The 21,590-nt window shown below is 49.7% G+C and overlaps 2 protein-coding genes across 4 annotated transcripts; one reads left to right on the top strand and one right to left on the bottom strand.

Annotated features, from left to right (window-relative positions):
* Nucleotides 1–356: 356 nt before the first annotated feature.
* On the bottom strand, nucleotides 357–3,665 carry GALT (galactose-1-phosphate uridylyltransferase). 2 transcript variants are annotated; one of them, XM_032860432.1, is made up of 11 exons: nucleotides 3,517–3,665; nucleotides 3,060–3,229; nucleotides 2,760–2,835; nucleotides 2,611–2,659; nucleotides 2,364–2,493; nucleotides 2,155–2,211; nucleotides 1,887–2,009; nucleotides 1,463–1,595; nucleotides 1,280–1,363; nucleotides 816–970; nucleotides 357–534 (listed from the first exon to the last, which is right to left on the bottom strand). In XM_032860432.1, the coding sequence occupies exons 1-11, from the start codon at nucleotides 3,596–3,598 to the stop codon at nucleotides 454–456; spliced, it is 1,140 nt and encodes a 379-aa protein (XP_032716323.1). In that variant the 5' UTR covers nucleotides 3,599–3,665; the 3' UTR covers nucleotides 357–453. The 2 variants fall into 2 exon arrangements, with proteins under 2 accessions (XP_032716323.1, XP_032716324.1); XM_032860433.1 differs by having other exon boundaries at nucleotides 3,433–3,616.
* Nucleotides 3,666–10,462: 6,797 nt separating this feature from the next.
* SIGMAR1 (sigma non-opioid intracellular receptor 1) lies at nucleotides 10,463–13,156 on the top strand. Of its 2 annotated transcripts, XR_004383026.1 has the most exons (5): nucleotides 10,463–10,720; nucleotides 10,850–11,050; nucleotides 11,184–11,276; nucleotides 11,739–11,952; nucleotides 12,080–12,194. XR_004383026.1 is itself a non-coding variant. In XM_032860431.1 (4 exons), exons 1-4 carry the CDS (start codon nucleotides 10,570–10,572, stop codon nucleotides 12,304–12,306), a joined length of 672 nt encoding a protein of 223 aa, XP_032716322.1. In that variant the 5' UTR covers nucleotides 10,468–10,569; the 3' UTR covers nucleotides 12,307–13,156. The 2 variants fall into 2 exon arrangements, 1 of the variants encoding a protein (XP_032716322.1); XM_032860431.1 differs by lacking the exon at nucleotides 11,739–11,952 and having other exon boundaries at nucleotides 10,468–10,720; nucleotides 12,080–13,156.
* Nucleotides 13,157–21,590: the final 8,434 nt, after the last annotated feature.

Here is a 21,590-nt window from a genome sequence, read left to right as displayed (position 1 = left end):
GGACCAGGATCCTGTTCACCAGCTCCCCACCAAAGCCTCAGGCCTAGGCCTAATGAGCTGATGTATCATCCTAGGGGTGGTGGTGAAGGGGGCTCTGGGCTTCCCAAAGCCTTAGCCACAGACAAGAACTCGGGATTTTAAACATTTCTTGAAACTATGATGCCTTTGTTACTCCAGAAATACGAGAATCTATAGGGCAGATATAGCACTGAGTCTTCATTTGGGTTGAGATTTGGGTCATTTGTTTTTGAGTATCAGCAGGCAAAAGAAAAGTTGTGGCTGGTGCTGCGCCATCGGCCTTTAACCCAGATCCCTGAGGATTATAGTTCATACTCCTCTGTCATTAGAATATGTGATTAAAGTTTGAGAAACACAGTTTAGTTTTATTGATTCCACATCTCCCCAACCCCAGTCCCTGGTTCCCTCAAGCAGAAGGCCCTGTGGTCAGCGTGGTTAGGCGATGGTTGCTGTCTCCCTATCCTTCTGCCCCAGGCGGTAATGAACCTCGGGAAGTGTCCTTAGTCTCTCCGCAGCCTGGAAGGGAACAGGGGACAATCAGGGAGGATAAGGGCTGCCCAGAATGGTGGTATGGAGTCTTATGAGCGGAACAGTAGTAACGACTGCCTAGGAGACACTGGGGGCAAAGCTTGTAGGACCAGGAGGCTGGTGATAAGGACTGCCAGAATAACCAGAAGTAGAGCTGAGCAGCTTGAGTCCTTAGGAATGCCTAGGTTATGAGGTTTTTAGGGTCATGATTGTTAGGCTCCCCTGGAGAAATGGAAGAGAAAAGAACCCAGGGTGCTCTGAAATCTGACCTGCTCGGGAGTGAGGTCCCTCTGGGCCTGGGCAAGCATTTCATAGCCAACCATGAATTTCCGGATGGTGGCAGAGCGCAGGAGTGGAGGGTAGTAATGAGCATGCAGCTGCCAGTGATCCCAGTTGGCTCCAGCCTCTGATCCCGTGGGAGCTCCTAACAGGAAGAAGAGAAAACTAAAGAGCCCATTTTTAATTCTTCCGCCTAGCCCCTACCCCCAAACCAGGTTGGGTACCTGAAAACTACATCTCCCAGCATTCCTTGCCAGTAAGTAGACCAGGCATTGGAAAACACTGAGAAACAGTTTCACCAAGTCTGTCGTTCCACTTTCAGTCCCAGCATCCCTGATCAGGACACTTCCCCCCAAAAGTATTTCAAAGCCTGCTGGGAGCTACAGTCCACTAATCTCGGCCTCAGGACCTCAGAAATGACATTGGGGCTAGGTATGGATGCTCAAAGTCTTACCATGCCAGCCCATGGAGTAGGGAAAGGACGTCTCAAAAAGGTTGTCATACTTGGTCAAGAGCTTCTTCATGATAGAGGCTAGATCTGGAATCAGAGCCTGACTCTCAGCTAGGGCCAAGATGTTGGCCCTACCAGAGCCATCCCCATCCTGAACATGGCCCCTGGGTCAGTTGGGAGACTCACCATCACGCTCAGCAGGGGTCAGCTCAGGCAGGCGCCGCACATGCCTACGGGGCAGCAGCAGTGTCTGGTAGGGCCACACTGCCCAAAAGGGGACCAGTACCAACCAGTGCTCACTGGTTAAGACCAAACGTTCCTGGGCAGACCAAGTGGAGATGAAGTCATCAAAGTGGGGGAGAGGTGAGACGGGGGAGGGGTTGTCAGCAAACAGGAGAAGAAAAAACGTACTCAGAATCTGATGGTTTCTCGCCACCTCCACCACCACCACCACCCAATTTAAGCCACCATCCTCTTTCCTTTAGATTACTGCTATGGCTTCCCATCAAGTCTCCTGCTATTTCCCTTCTGCCCTTCTCCTTCACAGACCTTTCTCTTCTGGAGTGAGATTAGGGGTTCCTTGGGAAAACAGGGTCTGGGTTTTTCCCACCTTTCTGAGCAGCTCCTGGTGGCCATATTCCATTAGCAGGGGCTCTCCATGTTGACTCTGATAGGCCCGCTGAGTTCGATCCTCACGCTGGGCAATATCCGGCAGAAAACTACTGGCCCACACCTGTCAAGGGGCAGGAGGAGAGAAGAGCTGGCAGATCCTTCACCCCCAAGCCTCCACATTACTTAGTCTGTCCCTCCAGTTCCCTTCCCCACAATACTGCCTTGGACTCAGCCCAGAAATCCACTGGAGCCTCTGACACACTTACCTGGCAGTGGGGATGGGGGTTGGAACAACCCATCATAGCTCCTTTGTTTTCAAAGATCTATCAGATAGAGGTAGGGAGCTTTAGAAGCCAGAGAGACAACAAATCAGCTCTCCCGACCACACCCTTTGAGAACAGGAATACCGCTTCCCAGCACCAAAGCTGTGTCACCCCCTCCCTGACCATCCAAGGGAGGGGGCAACCTCACAGACCTGCACCCAAGGATACCGGGCTCCCAGCTCCTCTGTCACTGAGGCCCATGCATCAATGACAGTGCGGATCTCAGGCACCGACATGAGTGGTAGTGTTACATCCGACCAGGGGTGGAAGCACATGACCTTACTAGGTAGCGTGGGAGAAGAAATGAGAGAGATATAGGGCTTAGCTGTTTCTAAGAGCAGAGCCCAACCCTAGCGCTCAGTCGAAGCCCTGGGTTGAAGAGAGGAAATCCATAGTTACCAAACTCCTCGAGCAGCCTCTGCTTGGAAAAGGGGATGATCACTGGGTCCTGAGGTAAAAGGGTGTCGGTCTGCAACAGAAGTCCCCCAAGAGGTCCAGCCTCTCTTCCCCACCCTCCCCCCGCCCAACAGCAGCTATAGCCAGGTTACCTGGATTGGGGGCATCAGGCTGCAATGCTGGGAAGTCGTTGTCAAACACAAAGGTGCCATCATAGTAGGGATTCACCTACTGACAAGGTTTTGGTAGAAGCATTTGGGGCTCCCTACCCACAAGTCACGTGGGCTTTGGGGCTGGACAGGCTACAAGGGGGTGTGGAAGATGGGCTGTGGGGTCAAAGACTTGGTGGGACCTAACACAGGAGGAGGTCTACTCCCTTGTGAGTGAGGGGCAGCTCTAAGAGGGAGCTACTACTCCTGGTCCGGTTGCAGTAGGAGGTTCTAAAGGCTTACCTCTCCATTGGCCCGTGTGGCCCCGGGACACAGAGGGTTGTGGGGGTCATGGCGGGGAACTGTCGTCAGGAGAGGGGGCTCTACTTGCCCCTGCCAGGGCCGCTTCATGCGGTGCGCTGACACCAGCACCCACTCATCTTGAAGCGGGTTATAGCGGATATGCTGATGTTCTGGGGACAGAGAGACAAGATCAGTCCGCAAACTCTCTGACCCTCTCTGCCCTGGGTCTCACCCACCAGCAGGCCCAACCTCAGAAGCACGCTCTCAGCCCTGTCCGGCTCAGGAGCCAACGGCCCGCGCTTGAGCCTTCCCAGCTTCCATTAGCCTAGGACCACAACTCAGTCGCGCCAGCTTGGCGGGTGGGCGCGCCAACCTGGGGGGGAAGGGACGATAACTTTCTAAGCAAAGGGAGGGCTCGGCTCCGCGTTCCAGCGAGTCCCAGACGCCCTGCAGTTACCGCTAGCCCGGAAGGTGGTGGCGGTGGCGTCTGCTTCTGACGCCTGCTGGCGCTGCTCAGGAATTGATCCGCTGCGCGACATTAGACCACTTCTGTGGGTGGGGATCGTCTGGAATTGTACAGAGCCGACTCTCACCCACCTCCGGGTCTGCCCCGCCCCGCCCCGATGACTGGCCAGTAGCCAGCACGTGACTGCCAAAGGGCCCGCCCACGCGCCCGCCCAATCGCGAGCGGGACTCAGGAAAGCCTAGCACTTTGGAGGGGCGGTTTTGGTCATCCCAGTACACTCCTGGGCCAAGTCACTACTTTAGAATACTCTCTGTAAAAGCCACGTATTGCAGATCCCTCAGCTCCATGACATTTACGAGATTTCTTTGCTGCATGCAGTGGTCCATTCGGTCATTCATTTAGCAAATATTTACTGAATATTTGTGTGCCAGGCCCCTAGCCTAGGCTCCATGTGGGGCAAAGGGATGACCCTGCACCAGTCAGGTATGGTCTCGGCTCTCCCGCAGCTTACAGTCTAGGGCCAAGTAGGGGTATAACCCTGGATCCATAACTACCTCACTTACTTGCTCATATCTTTGGTGGAGGAGAAGCAAAATGGTAGGGGGTTGAGGGTGGGAATGATCTGCTTTAGCTGAACCCTGGCCTCCAGTTAGTACCTGGAGGAATGGATAGCTCTCCAAAATCACACCCCAGCCCCTCCAGGCAGGAGAAACAGGTTTGGGGAAAAAGGCTAAGTAACCATACTCTCTCTCATAAGCTCATGCCGAAAGCACAAGAAGTAAGCAGTGTAAGGGCTATAAGAAATCTGGAAGTGGGGCGCCTGGGTGGCCCAGTGGTTTAAAGCCTCTGCCTTCGAACGGGTCATGGTCCTGGGGTTCTGAGATCTAGCCCTGATTTTGGGCTCTCTGCTCAGCGGGGAGACTGCTTCCCCCTCTCCTTCTGCCTGCCTCTCTGCCTACTTGTGATCTCTGTCTGTGAAATAAATTAAAAAAAAAAAATCTGAGAGAAAGAGAGAAAGAGAGAAAGAAAGAAAGAAAGAAAGAAATCAATCAATCAATCTGGAAGTAAATGAGGCACCAGAGTGGCTTAGTCCACTAGGCTCTGCCTTTGGCTCAGGTCCTGATCCCAGGGTCTTGGGATCAAGCCCTGCATTGGGCTTCCTGCTCAGCGAGAGTCTGCTTCTCCTGCTCCCTCTCGATCCCCTTGCTTGTGCTCTCTGTCAAATAGTAAATAAAATCTTTTTTTAAAGAGAGAAAGAAAAGAAAGCACACCTTCTTATTTTAAAAAAACCAAAAGAGGGACGCCTCAGTGGCTCAGTTGGTTAAGCTACTGCCTTTGGCTCCGGTCATGATCCCAGGGTCCTGGGATGGAGTCCCACATCAGGCTCCTTGCTCAGCAGGGAACCTGCTTCTTTCTCTGCCTCTGCCTGGCACTCTGCCAGCTTGTGCGTGCGCTCGCGCGCGCTCTCTCTCTCTCACAAATAAATAAATAAATAAAATCTTTAAAAATATAAAATAAATTTTAAAAAAAGAAGAAGAAGAAAAGAAAAATCATGAAAGTGTGAAGAAGACCCCATGGTCAGTAGCTCCAGCCACCACCTAGGTGGGATCAGGGGTGTTTCCTTTACACTAGGTTAAAATCCAAATTAATTCCTCCCCTGACACTTTTAAAAAGACATCTAAATATTGTTTCAACCTCCTCCATATTCCACAGTGAAGAACAGAAGCCTAAGGTCAGCCAGAGGATTAGTGGCCTAAGATTTGAACCCAGGTTTCCAGGCTCTTCTCATTGCTCTAAAATTCCTCTGAGATTTCAGTGAGACTCAAGACAGAAACCTAGTGAGCTAGGAACCCCACAGTAGCAAGAAGGCCTCTTCCCCCAACCCAGGCCAGGCCAACCCGGTGTTTTGCAGCTCAGATGCAAATACTCGGTCTTTGGTCATTGACCTAATCTCTGCCCTAGGTCCTCAGACTGGAATCTAAAGAGGCTACTAGGTAGGGGGCAGGGAACTGAGAAATGAGGCTTTTACATATATACCACTGGCTTTTCATTCTTTGGAGTGGGGGTGAGGGGAGCTGAGATAGAAGATTTGTTTTCCTCCTCTCTCAGCCATCTTTGTTGTTGGGAGTGACTAGATTTTGGAGGCAGCCCCATTTTGCCAAGAACACCAGTGCTTTGGTGCCACTTCTTGGATTGTGATGATGTAGTTTTGAATGTAGGTGAGGTCCAGAGCCCATGGCCAAGAAGGAATTTTTAAGATGTCTTTGGTGCAAAAAGTTGATTTTATTAAAGCAAAGGGACAGGACCCTGGACAGAAAGAGGGGCTGCACCAGAGTTGTGAGGAGTGGTTGATTATATACTTGGGAGTTGGGGTAAGGAAAAAGTTTTTTTGTTTTTGTTTTCTCAAAGATTTTATTTATTTATTCATTTGACAGAGAGAGACACAGTGAGAGACGGAACACAAGCAGGGCGAGTGGCAGAGGGAGAAGCAGGGCTCCTGCAGAGCAGGGAGTCCAATGTGGGGCTCAACCCCAGAACCCTGGGATTATGAACTGAGCCAAAGGCAGACGCTTAATGACTGAGCCACCCAGGTGCAGGGAAAAGAGAGGTTTTTAAGAAACTTTCATATGGTAAAGAGGACCTTCTAGAGATTGGAGGCCCTGTCCTCTAGTAAAGCATTAACCTGAAGACAGTTGGGAGCTTCGTTCTGGAAGCTGGGTTATTGATAAGAATGTTTTTTTCTTGCAAATATCACTAAAACATTTGTAAATTGAGGGAGGCTGCTGTCTAGTTGGACTGTGATCTCTGTAAGTTAAGCATTTGTTTTTCCTTTCCTTAGCTTTCCGGCAGCCAGCAGGGCCTGAGGAATGTCACACTTGTCCCACCTGTGTCACATTGCCCCCTGTGTGGGGGGAAGGGGCTTGCTTGTGGTGTCAGCCTGTGCTTTGTCCTTGCTTGCCTTCTGCTCCCTCATCAGTGCCAGCTAACTCCTCACCCCCTTCAGAAACATCTCTTCAGGAACATTTCCAAACTTCTCTTCTGTCTCCCCAAGATCACTTTTTGGGGGAAGAGTACAGTGGTTGATATGGGGCCTACAGAGCCCTTCTCCTCCAAGATCTCTTCTACAATGTTATTAAAAAGAACACTATAGGGGCACCTGGGTGGCTCAGTGGGTTAAGCCTCTGCCTTTGGCTCAGGTCATGATCCCAGGGTCCTAGGATCGAGTCCCCCATCAGACTCTCTGCTCAGCAGGGAGCCTGCTTCCCCCCTCTCTCTCTGTCTGCCTCTCTGCCTGCTTGTGATCTCTCTCTGTGTCAAGTAAACAAATAAAATCTTAAAAAAAAAAAAATTATAGGCCCAAACTGGCGTCACATATGACAAGTTTTCAAACAGGGGCTTAATGCCTCATCCAACTGTGGTTTCAACTTCCCCAGAAATGTAGTATTCCCTGGTCAATCAGAATTTTCTGATTAGCACCAATGATTCCCTACCTGGGCCCTCTCCCTCAAAGGAAGACAAGGTAATCTGCATAATAAGAGTCCCTGCTTTTCCCCTTAAGGCAAAAGGAACAGGCCTGGACCAATCCTTTTCTCTTTCTAATCTTCTTGTCCCAGACTTCTTCCTTAAAAAAAACAAAACAAAACCAAAAAAAACTTCCACTTCCGGGGTACCTTAACTGTCTGACTCTTGATTCTGGGTCAGGTCACAAGGTCTCTCTTGAGATAGAGCCCTGAGTCAGCACCCCACTCAGCCGGGAGTCTGCTGGAAATTCTCTCCCTCTTCCTCTGCCACTCCCCATTCCGTGCACAGGGGCATGCTCTCCCTCTCTCTCAAAATAAATATTTTTAAACTTTAAAAAAATATATTTATTTATTTATTTGGCAGAGACAGCAAGAGAGAGAACACAAGCAGGGGGAGTGGGAGAGGGAGAAGCAGGCTTCCTGGCGGGCAGGGAGCCCGATGCAGGGCTTGATCCCAGGACCCTGGGATCATGACCTGAGCTGAAGGCAGTTGCTCAACAACTGAGCTATCCAAGCACTCCTCAAAATAAATAAATCTTTAAGAAATAAAAATAAAACCATCCATTTTATATACCTCCTCTTCGGAGCTCCCTTCTACTTGCTAGATGGGGTACCGCCTGATTCATGAATTGTTTAAGAAAGCCAATTAGGTCTTCAGATTTACTTGGTTGAATTTCATTTTGTAATATCTAAATATGGCTGTGACTAATTTTTTTATAAAACAGTTTGTGCTAGAGAAGCCTTCTGAAAGACCAGGGAAACTGCAGACCTAAACAGTCCCAGAGAGTTCTGCCTAAACAGGGGTGCAGGGGCCAGATTTTGGGGTTAGCCCCTGGTCCTCAGGGTTCTTAAGAGAATGGTCAGCTCAGGAGTGTCACAGAAGCCAGAGCCAATACAAAAAACGTTTCCACCATAGTGGTGCCTGGGTAGCTCAGTGGGTTAAAGCCTCTGCCTTCGTCTCGGGTCATGATCCTGGGGTCCTGGGATCAAGCCCCACATCGGGTTCTGTTGAGTCCATGGTCAAAGGAGCGAGACTGATACAAAGTAAAGGTCAAGCAAAGCTTTATTTCGCGCCAGGCATCGAGAATCAAACTGACCAGCCAGGGCAGTCTCTTGCAAAGAGGCGACCTCTCTCTGTCTTACAGACTAGCTTTTAAGGGCAAAGGCCATGTGGTTGCGCCTGGCCATGCACAGGTGGCCAATGAGATTGTAACACAGAGAAAGCTGCACAGTCTTGCTAGGTCACACATAAGTGACCAAATGAATTACAATTTACCCTATAGTAGCTATTTGAACTAGCCTATCACCTTGGTCAGAATTGGCACCCAAAAGGCACCCAAAAAGGTGGGGCCCATACTCCTTGGTAGCTAGGGAGACAGTATGCGCCCCCACTGATTGAATACCTCCACCTGGCCTGACCCACCCTTGTATTTGGGCTTTGTTACCTGGGACTGGTTTCCGGGACTTGTTTTTAAGTAGGTCCCCTGGGGAGAGAGGGGGCAGGGACAGTTTAAGATTTACTGCATAAACAACAAAATCACTGTTTAACCGGGTGGCATCGCTCTGGCTAAATAGGCCCTTACAGCTCTCTGCTCAGCGGGAGCCTGCTTCCTCCTCTCTCTCTCTCTCTGCCTGCCTCTCTGCCTACGTGATCTCTATCTGTCAAATAAAGAAATAATCTTTTTAAAAAATCTTTAAAAAAAAACGTTTCCACCATCATGCTGACTCCTCTAGATAATCCCTTCTTTACCTTAACCTTCTTGGCCAAGTTTCTCAAAAAATAGTCCATCTTCCCAGCCTTTACTCTTACCTGTACAATACACTGTAACATGTCTAGTGGTCTGTATTAGATTAAGTAATCTTAGCTGCTGTAGCAAATGACACCCCACCCCCCAAACTCAGTGGCTGAGCAACACAGTCCATTGTGGGGGGATAGGGAAAGCAGCATTCAGAATTCGCCACTACTTAATTCTCTGTAATTAAGATAATAAATGAGAAAAGAATGAAAATGTAAAGAATTTCACAGGTTTTAGGAGCCAGATCTGAAAGTGGCATACATGGTTTCTGGCTATCCTTCATTGGCCAGAACACAATCATATGGCCTCATCAACTACAGAGTGTACTGTGGAATGTAATCTGACTGCCCAAGAGCAAAAGGAAATAGATTTGTGAATGTTTATCATCATCTGTGCTACATGTCCCTACTAAGAAACCCACTGACCATTTCCCATCATTTTATTGGAACTCTAAACTACATTTGTGTTGACCCTTCATTCCATCACAATCATGTATGATGCTATGCTCTTCCAGTTCTCTTCACCTTTGTGTTTTATTTATAAAACAAACACGTATGTCACCACTTGCCAGGCACTAATTGCTTTATAAATATTAAGTCATTTAAACTTCATCACAATGAAGGTATGTACTATGAGGTAGGTACTTTTATTCATCCCATTTCACAGATGAGAAAACTGAGTCACAGGGTTTAAATAACTTACCCAAGATCACACAACTAGTAGGTGGCCAGAGCCAGGCTTATTAACCCAGTCCAGCTCCAGTCCAGTCTCTTTTCTTTCTTTCTTTCTTTCTTTTTTTTTTTTTAAGATTTATGTATTTGACAGACAGAGATCACAAGTAGGCAGAGAGACAGGCAGAGAGTGGGGGAAGCAGGCTTCCTGCCAAGCAGGGAGCCGGAGGCAGCGATGGATCCCAGGACCCTGAGATCATGACCTGAGCCAAAGGCAGAGGCTTAACACACCGAGCCATCCAGGCGCCCCTCCGGAGTTTCTTTCTTAATCACTGCACTTTGCTGCCTTTTTTCTCCTTTGCTCCTCTTCCTTTATCATTTCCCTCCCTGTAACCCTGTTGATTTACAATGTCCTCCTCTCACATTCTGTGCTTCAAAACAAAGAATGAATCGTAGGCTCCAAAAAAACCCCATGCTGTCTCTTCACGGCGTGTTTGTTCTTGGAATAGGCCTCATTCGTAGAATGCCTTCCCCATTTCCCTTAAATACATAGCTCAGGCGTCACCGCCTCCGGAAAGCCTTCCGTAACATTCCCAGGCAAAAGCGCCTTCTCCTACTTTCTGTGCAAAGGTGACAATCACAAGTCCCAGGAGGCTCTACTTCCGGGCTCGCCTTATTCACCTGGGAGCCCAAACAGGCCAGTCCATTCCGAGTGTTACGGCCACCTAGCCCCACCCACACCTGGTTTGGCACTCGAAGCGACCCCGCCTGTAGACCCTAAACGCGGCCGCTGGAACTGCTTAGCCCCGCCCCTTCGCATCACGCACGAGGCTCCGCCCCACCCCTTCGCGCTCCCCGCTTTCCGAAAAGAAATGGTTCAACCCGAGGGGCGGAACCCGGGTGCCCGGACTGTTCTGATTGGCCAAGGCAAGCCGTACCACGGCGGTGGCGGGGGAACGGTAGTGGACTGCGCTCCGCAGGTTTGGAGGAAGTGAGAGTCACAGCTCCAGGCCTCAATTTGGTCCTTCGCTTCTCTGTGCCAGGCCGCCCGCCGGGATGCAGTGGGCACTGGGCCGGCGGTGGGTGTGGGCCGCGCTGCTCCTGGCTGCCGTGGCTGTGCTGGCCCAGGTGGTCCGGCTCTGGCTGGGCACGCAAAGCTTCGTCTTCCAGCACGAAGAGATCGCGCAGCTGGCCAGGCAGTACGCGGGTGAGCCGACGGGTGACCGGGCGAGTGAGCGGGTGGAGGGCAGGGGCCGGGGAGGCCCGAACTGAGCTGAGAGTTTCAGAAGCGCCTTTCCAGTTCGGAGTGACTCTGTTGTTCCTCTGACCCCGCCAGGGCTGGACCACGAGCTGGCCTTCTCTCGGCTGATCGTGGAACTACGGCGGCTGCACCCAGGCCACGTGTTGCCCGACGAGGAGCTGCAGTGGGTGTTCGTAAACGCGGGCGGCTGGATGGGCGCCATGTGCCTTTTGCACGCCTCACTGTCCGAGTACGTGCTGCTCTTCGGCACCGCCCTAGGCTCTCGCGGCCACTCGGGTCAGTGCTGGCGGCGGGCCGAACTGGGAGGCTGGGGCTGTGCAGGGGCTCATGCCTTCCTTTCTGATGTTTGGCCAAGCCATGTATTGGCGCTGATACCCTGATCTTCGGTGTCCATCTGATTGTCCCTCAGGACGCTATTGGGCTGAGATCTCGGACACCATCATCTCTGGCACCTTCCACCAGTGGAGAGAGGGCACTACCAAAAGTGAGGTCTTCTACCCAGGTAGGGGGGCTCTGTCATGTGGGTTCGTTCGTTCTGGGGTGCCCATAGTTGGAGGAGAGCCATATCATGGAAGGGGGGTGGGTTGGGGGCTCTTCTCTGGTTCCCTTACCGCCCGCCGGTATGCCACAGGTCCTCGATTGAAGCAGGTCCAAGTGCCCCTGTTGCTTCCCACTGTCAAAAGGAAACAGAACATAACAGCTTCCTGTTAAGACACTGTTCTGTTCATCCAACATTCCAGCAGTTGTTGGGGAGACAGTTGGGTAATCAGATATGTTCTCATACCTCCAAAGACAAGACAGATTATCTTCTCTTTGTTTCTGTGGTTAAAACATTTTACATAAAAAGTAGAGCTTTGGAGTTCTATATAAGTTTGAGGTTGAGTGTTAACAGGTATGACACATGACAGCGGCATTTCTCAGAAAGCCACACGAGTCTTATTATCACTCCCTCCCTATCTAACAGGCCCAGCCCAAGTTTAGCTAAATTTCTGCCTGACATGAGTGAGGTTTGGGAATGCAGACTTCCAGGACTCCCATACAGTGGCCCATGGCCTGGTGAGGTGGCCCTCCCTGGCTTCCCCCCAAAGAGGACGTGAGCCAGGTGATGGCACAGAGGAAAACTTAGGAGTGGCTATCTTGGCTTCTAACTCTTCCAGATGGGCGACAAGGCCAGTGAGGTAAGGCCTTTTCCTTCCCTGAAGCTCCTGCTCTGTTCCCTGCCCCTAGATAGCCCGTGGGCTACGGAGGTGGCAGCAATGGAAGGACAGGGCTAGGCTGTTTATGTGCATGCTCCCTGTTCCCCAGGAGAGACCGTGGTGCATGGGCCTGGTGAGGCAACGGCTGTGGAATGGGGGCCAAACACATGGATGGTGGAGTATGGTCGGGGTGTCATCCCATCCACCCTGGCCTTCGCGCTGGCTGACACGATCTTCAGCACCCAGGACTTCCTCACACTCTTCTATACTCTTCGCGCCTATGCCCGGGGCCTCCGGCTTGAGTTTACCACCTACCTCTTCGGCCAGGACCCCTGACCAGCCAGGCCTGAAGGAGGACCTGTGGATAGAAAGGAGCGGGCAGGCCCGCATACATCCTCTTTCTGGAGCTCACGTGAAAAGACAGGGACATATTCACAACATGCAACTATTCCAGTTCCTGGTGTACGAGCAGGGACATACATGCTTATACAAACAAACATAGACTCATGGGAACATATGGGTCATACATGCAGATACAGTCCCATGTGTACAGCAGCATCATGCATTCACACCTGCCCAGAAAGGGAGCCCCACATATACCCAGGGGGCCAGTCATATTCAGACACACATACTATAGGCTTGACTTCAATAATTCAGGCCTTTCAGAGTTTCCCTGCCAGCAGTCAGGGCTCTGGAATTAGGGATGGGTGTGGGTATTACACTCTTGTCTGGGCCTGACCCCTCAATCCAGCAGCAGTTGAGGGGGGAGGAAGATGAAGGGTTGCCTGTGGTGGCCCCCATCATCTCCCTGTCCTCACCATATGCCTTACCCCCATTCTCTTCCCCTGCTATGCAAGTGCTCTTGTGGCCTGTCCCCCACTCTCCCAGCAACCAAGCCAACTGGGGAACCGTAAGAATGGAGAATGCTGAGGTCAGGGTCCTCTTATCCTTAAAGACCCTGCCCCCAACCCCATTCATCCCTCAGGAGTATTATGGGGAGGCTGGCCTCAGCTCAGGACCCACTGCTGGGCAGGGGACCTAGAGAGGTTAGCCTAGGTCCAGGGAGCCATCCCTTGCCTAGAGAAGGCCTGCATACATATGCCCCCCATCACAGCTTTCAGACACTGCCTTTGGTGCACTGTCTGTCCATCTGTCTCTGTTAATAAAGACCTGTTGAACAGTTTCACTTCTTCGTGTGTCTCAGCAGCAGGAAAACCTGATAATGTGAAGAAATTAAGGGCTGGGTGAGATAGTGTGTGTCTTATTCTTGCCTTAACCTCTGCCTGTGCCATTCTGGAAATAGTCCTGGGACTTCAACCCTGGATGGCCACTGGGTGGCAGTGTATACCCACTTTTGAGCTGAAGGAGGCAAAATCATTTTTCTGTTTTCAAGGACAATAATGCCCACCCAGAGTAGGAGTTCTTCCTCTCCAGTCTTTCTTTTCTAGGACACCTGACTTTGTAGAATCCCCCAGGAGTGGAGAGCAAGAATACTGCCTGGTGGTTTCCGAGGTGTCCTGGTGCTAGGGTGGGGCAAAAGAGGTGCCTAAGGTGCTGTCGCTCCCAGGTACACCACCACCTTTGACCTCTTAAATTTTGCACCCTGGCATCTGGCTGGCCACACCTTCCTCCTGGCCTTGTTCTGAGGTTGAGTAAGAGCCAGGCTACTGTCACTTCTTACGCCTCCTGCTATATTAAGAACAGAAGGAAACTGGTTATAAAAATACACAATTTTTAAAAATATTTTATTTGAGATGGAGAGCGAGCACTAGTGGTGGGGAGGGTCAGGGAGAGGGAAAAGCAGACTCCCCACTGAACACAGCCTGAAATGAGGCTTGATCCCAGGACCCTGAGATATGACCTGAGCCCAAGAAAGACATTTAACCAACTGAGCCACCCAGGTGCCCCCAAAATACTCCATTTTTATATACAAACTTAACATTATATACAATTTATTGAGAGAGCAGCAAGCAAAGGGTGAAGTAGAGTCCCCACTGAGCAAGGAGCCCAGTGCTGGACTAGATCCAAGACTCTGGAATTATGAGCTGAAGATAGACACCCAACTGACCCACTCAGGCATCCCCAAACAACATTCTAATAAACAACACAAAAGACTACATGTAAAACCACTTGGAAACTATCAAAAGTTTCGGTTTGTACCTCAGTAAATGTGAGGCCCAGGCAAGATGACCATTCTCACTACCACAACCATGTTGGCTGTGACAGGTCTTGGCTGGGGCTTCTCCACTGGGTTGCAAAGCCATTCCTCTAAGGATTTCTCCATCCTGTAACTCAGCTCAGAGACCACGTCTATCAGGAATGCCCTAGCTCCGCTTGTCCTCTTTCCTCTTTTCCACATGGGGCTAGGCTCCGAGACTCCTCCATATCTGAGTTGCGAGGTCCAATGGGTATTTCTTAACTTTCATTTGATGCAGTTAATTCCTCATAAAACACTCAAGTTTCCTGGACTCCACTCTCCCTAAATTGGCTCCTTACCTTGTTCTTACCTCCATAAATCCTAGATTGGCTCCTTTGACTTCCCAAGAGTTAATCCTCAAACCTCTCTATACCCCTCCCCAGGTATTTTCAACCATCTTTGTCTTTTTTTTTTTTTTTTTAACAGTTTCATCGAAATATAATTGACATAAAACATTCTGTTCATTTAAGGTGTTCAGTATAATGATTTGATACATGTATGGTGGAATGATTACCACAGTAAGTTAACATCCATCGTCTCACATAGTTTTTTTTTCTTGAGGTGAGAACTTCCAATATCTACTCCCAGCAACTTTCCAATTCTATATGTAGTATTTTTTTTTTCAAGATTTTTTTTCCTTTTTTTTTTTTCAAGATTTTTTTTTTTTAATTTATTTGACAGACAGATCACAAGTAGGCAGAGAGAGAGGAGGAGGAGGCAGGCTCTGTGCTGAGCAGAGAGCCCGATGTGGGACTCGATCCCAGGACCCTGAGATCATGACCTGAGCCGAAGGCAGAGGCTTTAACCACTGAGACACCCAGGTGCCTCTTTTTTCAAGATTTTCTATCTTTCTTTGTCAGAATATAAGCAGTGGGAGTGGCAGGAAGAGGAGGAGCAGGGAAGCCAATGGAGGGCTGGATCCCAGGACCCTGGATCATGACCTGAGCTGAAGGCAGAGGCTTAACCAAATGAGCCACCCAGGTGTCCCTCTCTATATGGTGTTTCATACTCTCTTAAATAATATAGTATTAGAGCACTAACCTTCACATTACATCCACAGGACTTATTTATTTTATAACTGGAAGTTTGTACCTCTTAACTACCTTCCCTCACTCCTCCACTACCCCCCAACCCTGCCCTCATGCCCACCTACCCCCGCCGCTGGCAACTATCAGTCTGTTCTCCGTTTCTGTGAGTTTGGATTTTTGTAGAGTTCACATATAAGTGAGAACATAGAGTATTTGTCTTCATCTGACTTAACTTCACTTAGCATAATGCCTGCAAAGATGAATGTATAAAGAAAATGTATATATGTATGAAGGTCCTTATGTACATACCACGGAATATTATTCAGCCATTAAAAAAGGAAAACCTGCCATTTATAACAGCATGAATGGGTCTTGGGGACCATCTATATGTCTTAACTCCTGTTTTGTGTGTGTGTGTGTGTGTGTGTATGGTTTTATTTTGTCTTAACCTAGACCTCTAAGCTCCAGGTTCAGATACCGGACTATCTTCTCCACTTGACTGTCTCATTGGCATCACAAACTTAAAATGGCAGCGAGGGGCTCCCGGGTGGTTCAGTTGGCTAAGCATCTGCCTCTCCCACTCCCTGTGCCTGCCACTCTACCTGTTTGTGCTCTCTCTCCCAAACAAATAAAACTTAAAAAAAAATAAAATAAAATGGCAGCACAAACTGATTTCGCTCCCAGCCCAGCACGTCTTACAGTCTTTACTGTCTAAGTTCAGGGTACCTACATTTACTCAGCTGCCAAGAAACTTGGAGTCATCTTGGATACCTTTTTTTTTTTTTTTTCCTTGAGATTTTATTTTTGGGTGCCTGGGTGGCTCAGTCAGTTAAGCATCTGCCTTCAGCTCAGGTCATGATCCCAGAGTCCTGGGATCATTTCCTACATCAGTCTTCTTGCTTGGCAAGGAGCCTGTTTCTCCCTCCACCTGCCTCTCCCCCTGTGCTTGTGCGCCCGCTCTTTCCAACAAACAAAATCTAAAGGAAAAAGATTTTATTATTATTTTTTAAAATGTATTTATTTTTTTAAGATTTTCTTTTTAGGGGCACCTGGATGGCTCAGTGGTTGAAGCTCTTGATTTTGGCTTAGGTTGTGATCTCAGGGTCATTGGATCAGGCTCTGCCCAGTGCGGAGTCTGTTTGTCCCTCTCCCTCTGCTCCTCCCCCCATTTGCTCTCTCTTTCTCTCTCTCTCTGTCAAGTGAATAAGTGAATAAAATTTTTTTTAAAAGATTTTAATTTTAAGTAATCTCTATACCCAACATGGGGCTTGAACTCACAACCCCAAGATCAGGAGTCACATACTGTACTAACTGAGCCAGCCAGGTGTCCCATCTTGAATACCTTTCATTCTCACATCTGATATCCATGCCATCAACAGATCCTGTTTTTGTTTTTGTTTTAAGATTTTATTTATTTATTTGACAGAGATCACAAGTAGGCAGAGGCAGGCAGAGAGATGGGGAAGCAGGCTCCCTGCTGAGCAGGGAACCTGATGCGGGGCTCGATACCAGGACCCCCAGATCACAAACTGGGCCGAAGGCAGACGCTTAACCATCTGAGCCACTCAGGTGCCCTGTACAGATCCTGTTGTTTGTTTGTTTGTTTGTTTGTTTTAAAGACTTTATTTATTTATTTGACAGGGATCACAAGTAGGCAGAGAGGCAGGCAGAGAGAGAGGGGGAAGTAGGCTCCCCACCGAGCAGAGAGCCCGATGTGGGTATTGATCCCAGGACCCTGAGATCATGACCTGAGCTGGAGGCAGAGGCCCAACCCACTGAACCACCCAGGCACCCCCAGATCCTGTTTTAAAGATAAAACGTATCAGAATCTACCCATGTCTTGCCACTTTCATTGTTACCATTTGGTCCAGGGCATCTTGGACCTGGGTTACTGCAACAGCTTCTTAATCCTCATGTTTGTTTCCTGTGTGGATGATTCTCCACACAGTAGCCTGAGTCAGACTTCTATCTTCTCTCTGCTCAGACATTTCTTTGTCTTTCCTTATGCTCAGACATTTCTAATGGCTTCCATCTCATTTAGTCCTTTCACTGCCTCCAGGTACCTACTGTAAGGCCCATGTTAGCGGTGACCAAACGTCTGATCATTTACCCTGGCTACCTTATTTTAGCACAGTGTCTTCCTTGCTTTCCTCCAATACACCAGGCAAACTTCCACCACAGGATATTTGCACCTGCTGTTCTGGCTGCTCTGCTCTTCCCTATGCCTGTGGCTCTTTTCTTCCACTCCTTCAATACTTGGTTCTTCCCTTAACATTTCTGTAAACACAAAAGGGTGTTTGTTTGTTTTAATTTATTATTTGTTTAAGTAGACCCCACACTCAACATGGGGATCGAACTCACAATCCTGATATCATGAGTTGCATGCTCTGGGGTGCCTAGGTGGCTCAGTTGGTTAAGCATCCAACTCTTTATTTGGGCTCAGGCCATGGTCTCATGGTCGTGAGATTGAGCCCTGTATTAGGCTCCATGCTTAGTGGGGAGTCTGCTTGAGATTCTCTCTCCCACTCCCTCTGTCCCTCCCACTACGCACTCCTTCTCTCTATAGAATAAATAAAATAAATCTTTAAAAAAAAAAAAAAAGAGTCACATGCTCTGTCAACTGAGCCAGCCAGGCACTGTCCCTCTCCCTGTTCTGTGGTGGTTTTATTTTTATTTCTTTCTTTATGTTTTAAAGGTTTTATTTATTTGTTTGATAGAGCACAGCAGGGGAGCAGCAGAGAGAGGGAGAGGGAGAAGTGGACTCACTGAGCAGGGATCCCAAAGCAGGACTCGATCTCTGGGATCTTGACATGAGCTGAAGGCAGATGGTTAACGACTAAGCCACCCAGGTGCCCCAGTTTTGTTTTGTTTTGTTCTTTTAAGATTTTTTATTTATTCATTTGAGAGAGAGCACAAGCAGGGGCAGAGGGAGAAGCAGACTCCCCACTGAGCTGCAAGCCCAATGCAGGGCAGATGCTGAACCATTTGAGCCACCCAGGCACCCTTCTATGGTGGTTTTAAAATGCCTCCATAAAATTTTTAATACTCCTCCCTTTAAGAGGTGAAGACTAATTCCCTTCCCCCTGAACATGACCTGGATTTAGTTATGTAATTTTAACAAATACATGTCAGAAGTGACTGTGATTTCCAGGATTAGCCCATAAAAAAGCATTGCTGCCTCTTTAGTCTCTCTTGGGTTAATCTGGGGGAACCAACTCCATGTTAGGAAGACACTGAGGGACAAGGCCCTGTCCTCTGGAGAGGTCCATCAGGGAGAACAGCTTCCCACCAACAGCCATGTGAATGAGCCATCCTGGAGGTGGATCCTCCAATTCCAGTCTAGCCTTCATGGAGCTGTAGCTACAGCCAGCATTTGCACTACAACCTCATGAGAAGTGAGCCAGAACCACCCAGCTACACCACTCTCAAATTCCTGATCCACTGAATTGTGAAAATGTTGTTTTAAGCTTGCCAAGTTTAAGTGTAGTTTGTTACAATGTAATGGGTAGCATGTATCCTTCCCTTTCTATTCCCCTCAACCCAAATTTATTTTTCCCCATTTTAATTATTGCCATCTGATATACTGTGTATTTCCCCCAATGGAATTATACCATTATAATATGTTTTATTTATTCCCATGTCCAACAGCATCTAGCATAAAGGTGCTCAGTAAATATGTGTTGGATGAATGGAAGTCTATGTCTATCTGTCTGTCTTTGTCTCTGTGAGGTGGTTTAGGCTCAGATGGGAGTTCAGTGAGGGTGTAAGAGACACCCTCTCCTCTTTACAGATGAAGAGAGAGATAATGCTTATTGCTTCCTCTCAGCCCTTCTCAGTTGTAGCCCTCCTGGCCCAGACCCCAAGGACAGGTTTACTATGCCTGATTGAAGATTGATTTCCTTCCTTTTGGGAGTAGTTGCCCAATCCCTTGCCCCTGTCCTCCTCCGCCCTCTGCAAAGCAGTCTCCAAACTCTCAAAACTGGAATTTCCCTAAGCCAGTTTCTATCTTCCCAAGAAAATCTTAACCATCTCTCTCTGCAGGTACCCCCTCTTCTCAGAGCAGGGGTTTGGGTATGGGGTAGGGTTTAAGGGGAGCAGGGTGGGCACAGGAGTTCTTCAGAGCTCTACCCTCTGTCTTCATTCCCCAGGAGCCCCTAGGACATGTCTGCCAGCTTCTGCACCTTCAGATTCTCCCCTCTGGGTCCGGAAGAGGGAGCAGGACTCTTCAGAACTCACACCACACAAAGCTATAGGGGAGCAGGCATCAGTACTGAAGGCAGTTGGATCACCAAGGCTGCTTCTTGGGAGGTTAGGGTTGTCTGGCTGTCAGGTCTGAAATGTAAGCAGGAGGACACTGGAGTGAGCCAAAGGTGTGAGCAGTACTGAGTTTCAGTATGACCAGGGATGGATCAAAGAGAACAAGGACTTAGTGCTACAGTGGAATCTGGGCAAGGGACAAGGGTGGAGGTTAGAGGACAAGAAGAGTGGCAAGGTGGGACACCTGGGTGGCTCACTGGGTTAAGCCTCTGCCTTCAGCTCAGGTCATGATCTCAGGGTGCTGGGATTGAGCCCCACATGGGGCTCTCTGCTCAGCAGGGAGCCTGCTTCCCCCTCTCTCTGCCTGCCTCTCTGCCTACTTGTGATGTCTCTCTGTGTGTCAAATAAATAAATAAAATCTTTCAAAAAAAAAGAAGAAGAAGAAGAAGAAGAAGAAGAAGAAGAAGCAGCCCTGCAAGGTGTTAACAAGAAGAGAAGTGAGAAGAGCTAGTGATCCAGGCCAGGACAAGCTGGGTCTGAGAGGAGGGGATGGGAGGGGAGGCAAAGTCACACCTGGATTTCTGCCTCCTTGAGGAATCTTGGCCCTGGGAACAGTGTGCCTCACTGGGTGTGAGGTCAGAGGATGGTCCCTGGTGCTGGCTCTGACATAGCTGAGTTTCATACTCAAACCAGGTGTCAAACCAACAGATACAGGTTGTTCACTCACACACTTGGAATCATTTCTGGATGGCTGTCATGCTTTTGGTAGGTCCATCCCATTGGGCACAGGAAGAAACGAGAAGTTATGAGGGTGCCTAGGAAAGGGAGGGGGTATCCAAGCTTCTCAGAGGAAAAATCAAATCGTGGCCTGCCACTCAGCGCCCCCAAATAAGATAAAGAATCTCAGCCTCTGGGAGATCACTGGGGGTAGAGTGGGCCTGGAACAGTTGGCTGAAGGGGTCTGGAAATAGAAACTGTGGAGTCACACACAAAATGGTTGAGGAAGCATGTGAAGATTGGCAAAATGATAAGAATGACAGTTGAAATGTGGGATGGATACCAGAGGTTCATAATACTATTCACTCTCCTTGGGTATATGTGTGAAAATGTCCATAACAGAAGATTACAAAAGCTTTAAAACAACAACAAAGTGAATGTATCTGCATGTGGCGTGTGTAGCCTGCTGATGTGAGTGCTGAAGCAGTTCAGGGACCTCTGCGTGTCAGTGCAGATGTGTGCCTTCACCACCGTGGGCACGGACTGCGCAAGCTGCAGCCTGCATGCGGTTGGGGACAGCGCTTGGGCAGGGCAGGGGGAAGCTTTTGCTCTATGCAGGCCGTCCACATTCACCTAGCATCTTGCGGAGTGAGTCCCCTCATGATCACAACCTGCCCAGGCCACTGGTGCTGTAATGTCCGTGTAACCAGATATGTGAGACAGGGCGGCTATGTGCCTGAACTTGTGACAGGGTGTGAACACGGTTATCTGTGTGTGAATGCCAGGCACTGAGTGTGGATTTGGGGGGCACGACTTGGTGTGACGGGGCCCTGGTCCAGAGTCCAAAGGTGTTAGACTCCTCACTCTCCTTTGAACGATCCCCGGCAGCTCTCCAGCGCCCCCTCCCCCCCTTCTGATAGTACGAAGGGGGAAACACCTGTTGGGGGGGCTGGGATCGGCAGAGGACCCCGGGGCCTCTCCCCCAGCGCCCCCGCCCGCCCTGCCCCTGTCGGGTCCCGCCCCCGCGGCCGCGCCGGCAGAGCCGCTCGTGAGCGCACGGCTGCCAGAAGAGCGCACGGCGGCAGGAGCGCACCGCGGGGGACCCCGCGCAGGGAAGCGAGCCGAGCAAGTGGCTGCCCTAGAGGCGGGCGGAGCAGAAGGAGCGCCGTGGAGACGCCAGGGGCACCGGGCCGCGCCAGGCTGGTGAGTGCGCCGCGGGCGGTGGGGAGCCAGAGAGCGGGCGTCGAGACCCCGCGGTCGTGGTCCCTAGCCTGCCCGGTCCCAGGCTCTGTCCCCGCCGCCCTCTGTTCCCGCGCCTCCTCAGTGCTGGTCCTCTGCGTCTCTGCCCCGTCTCTCCGTCTGTTTCCTTGCCTCTGTCTCTGTTCCCCCCTATTTACTGTCTCGCCCTGTTTCCTTCTAAT

This window comes from Lontra canadensis, unplaced genomic scaffold, assembly GCF_010015895.1.
Source record: "Lontra canadensis isolate GAN:19392208 unplaced genomic scaffold, GSC_riverotter_1.0 scaffold19, whole genome shotgun sequence".
NCBI lineage: Eukaryota > Metazoa > Chordata > Mammalia > Carnivora > Mustelidae > Lontra > Lontra canadensis.
The sequence above is the reverse complement of the archived record's forward strand: the minus strand, read 5'-3'. Positions and strand labels throughout refer to the sequence as shown.

Bases quoted from the DNA above. Each gene is read 5' to 3' on its own strand.
- GALT (XM_032860432.1), bottom strand. From the start codon at position 3,598: ATGTCGCGCAGCGGATCAATTCCTGAGCAGCGCCAGCAGGCGTCAGAA. The intron at 2,494-2,610 runs GTAACTATGGAT...CACGCTACCTAG, and splicing joins GAGGCTGCTCGAGGAGTTTG to TAAGGTCATGTGCTTCCACC. The intron at 2,010-2,154 runs GTAAGTGTGTCA...GCCCCTTGACAG, and splicing joins ACCCCCATCCCCACTGCCAG to GTGTGGGCCAGTAGTTTTCT.
- SIGMAR1 (XM_032860431.1), top strand. From the start codon at position 10,570: ATGCAGTGGGCACTGGGCCGGCGGTGGGTGTGGGCCGCGCTGCTCCTG. The intron at 10,721-10,849 runs GTGAGCCGACGG...TGACCCCGCCAG, and splicing joins GCTGGCCAGGCAGTACGCGG to GGCTGGACCACGAGCTGGCC. The intron at 11,051-11,183 runs GTCAGTGCTGGC...ATTGTCCCTCAG, and splicing joins AGGCTCTCGCGGCCACTCGG to GACGCTATTGGGCTGAGATC.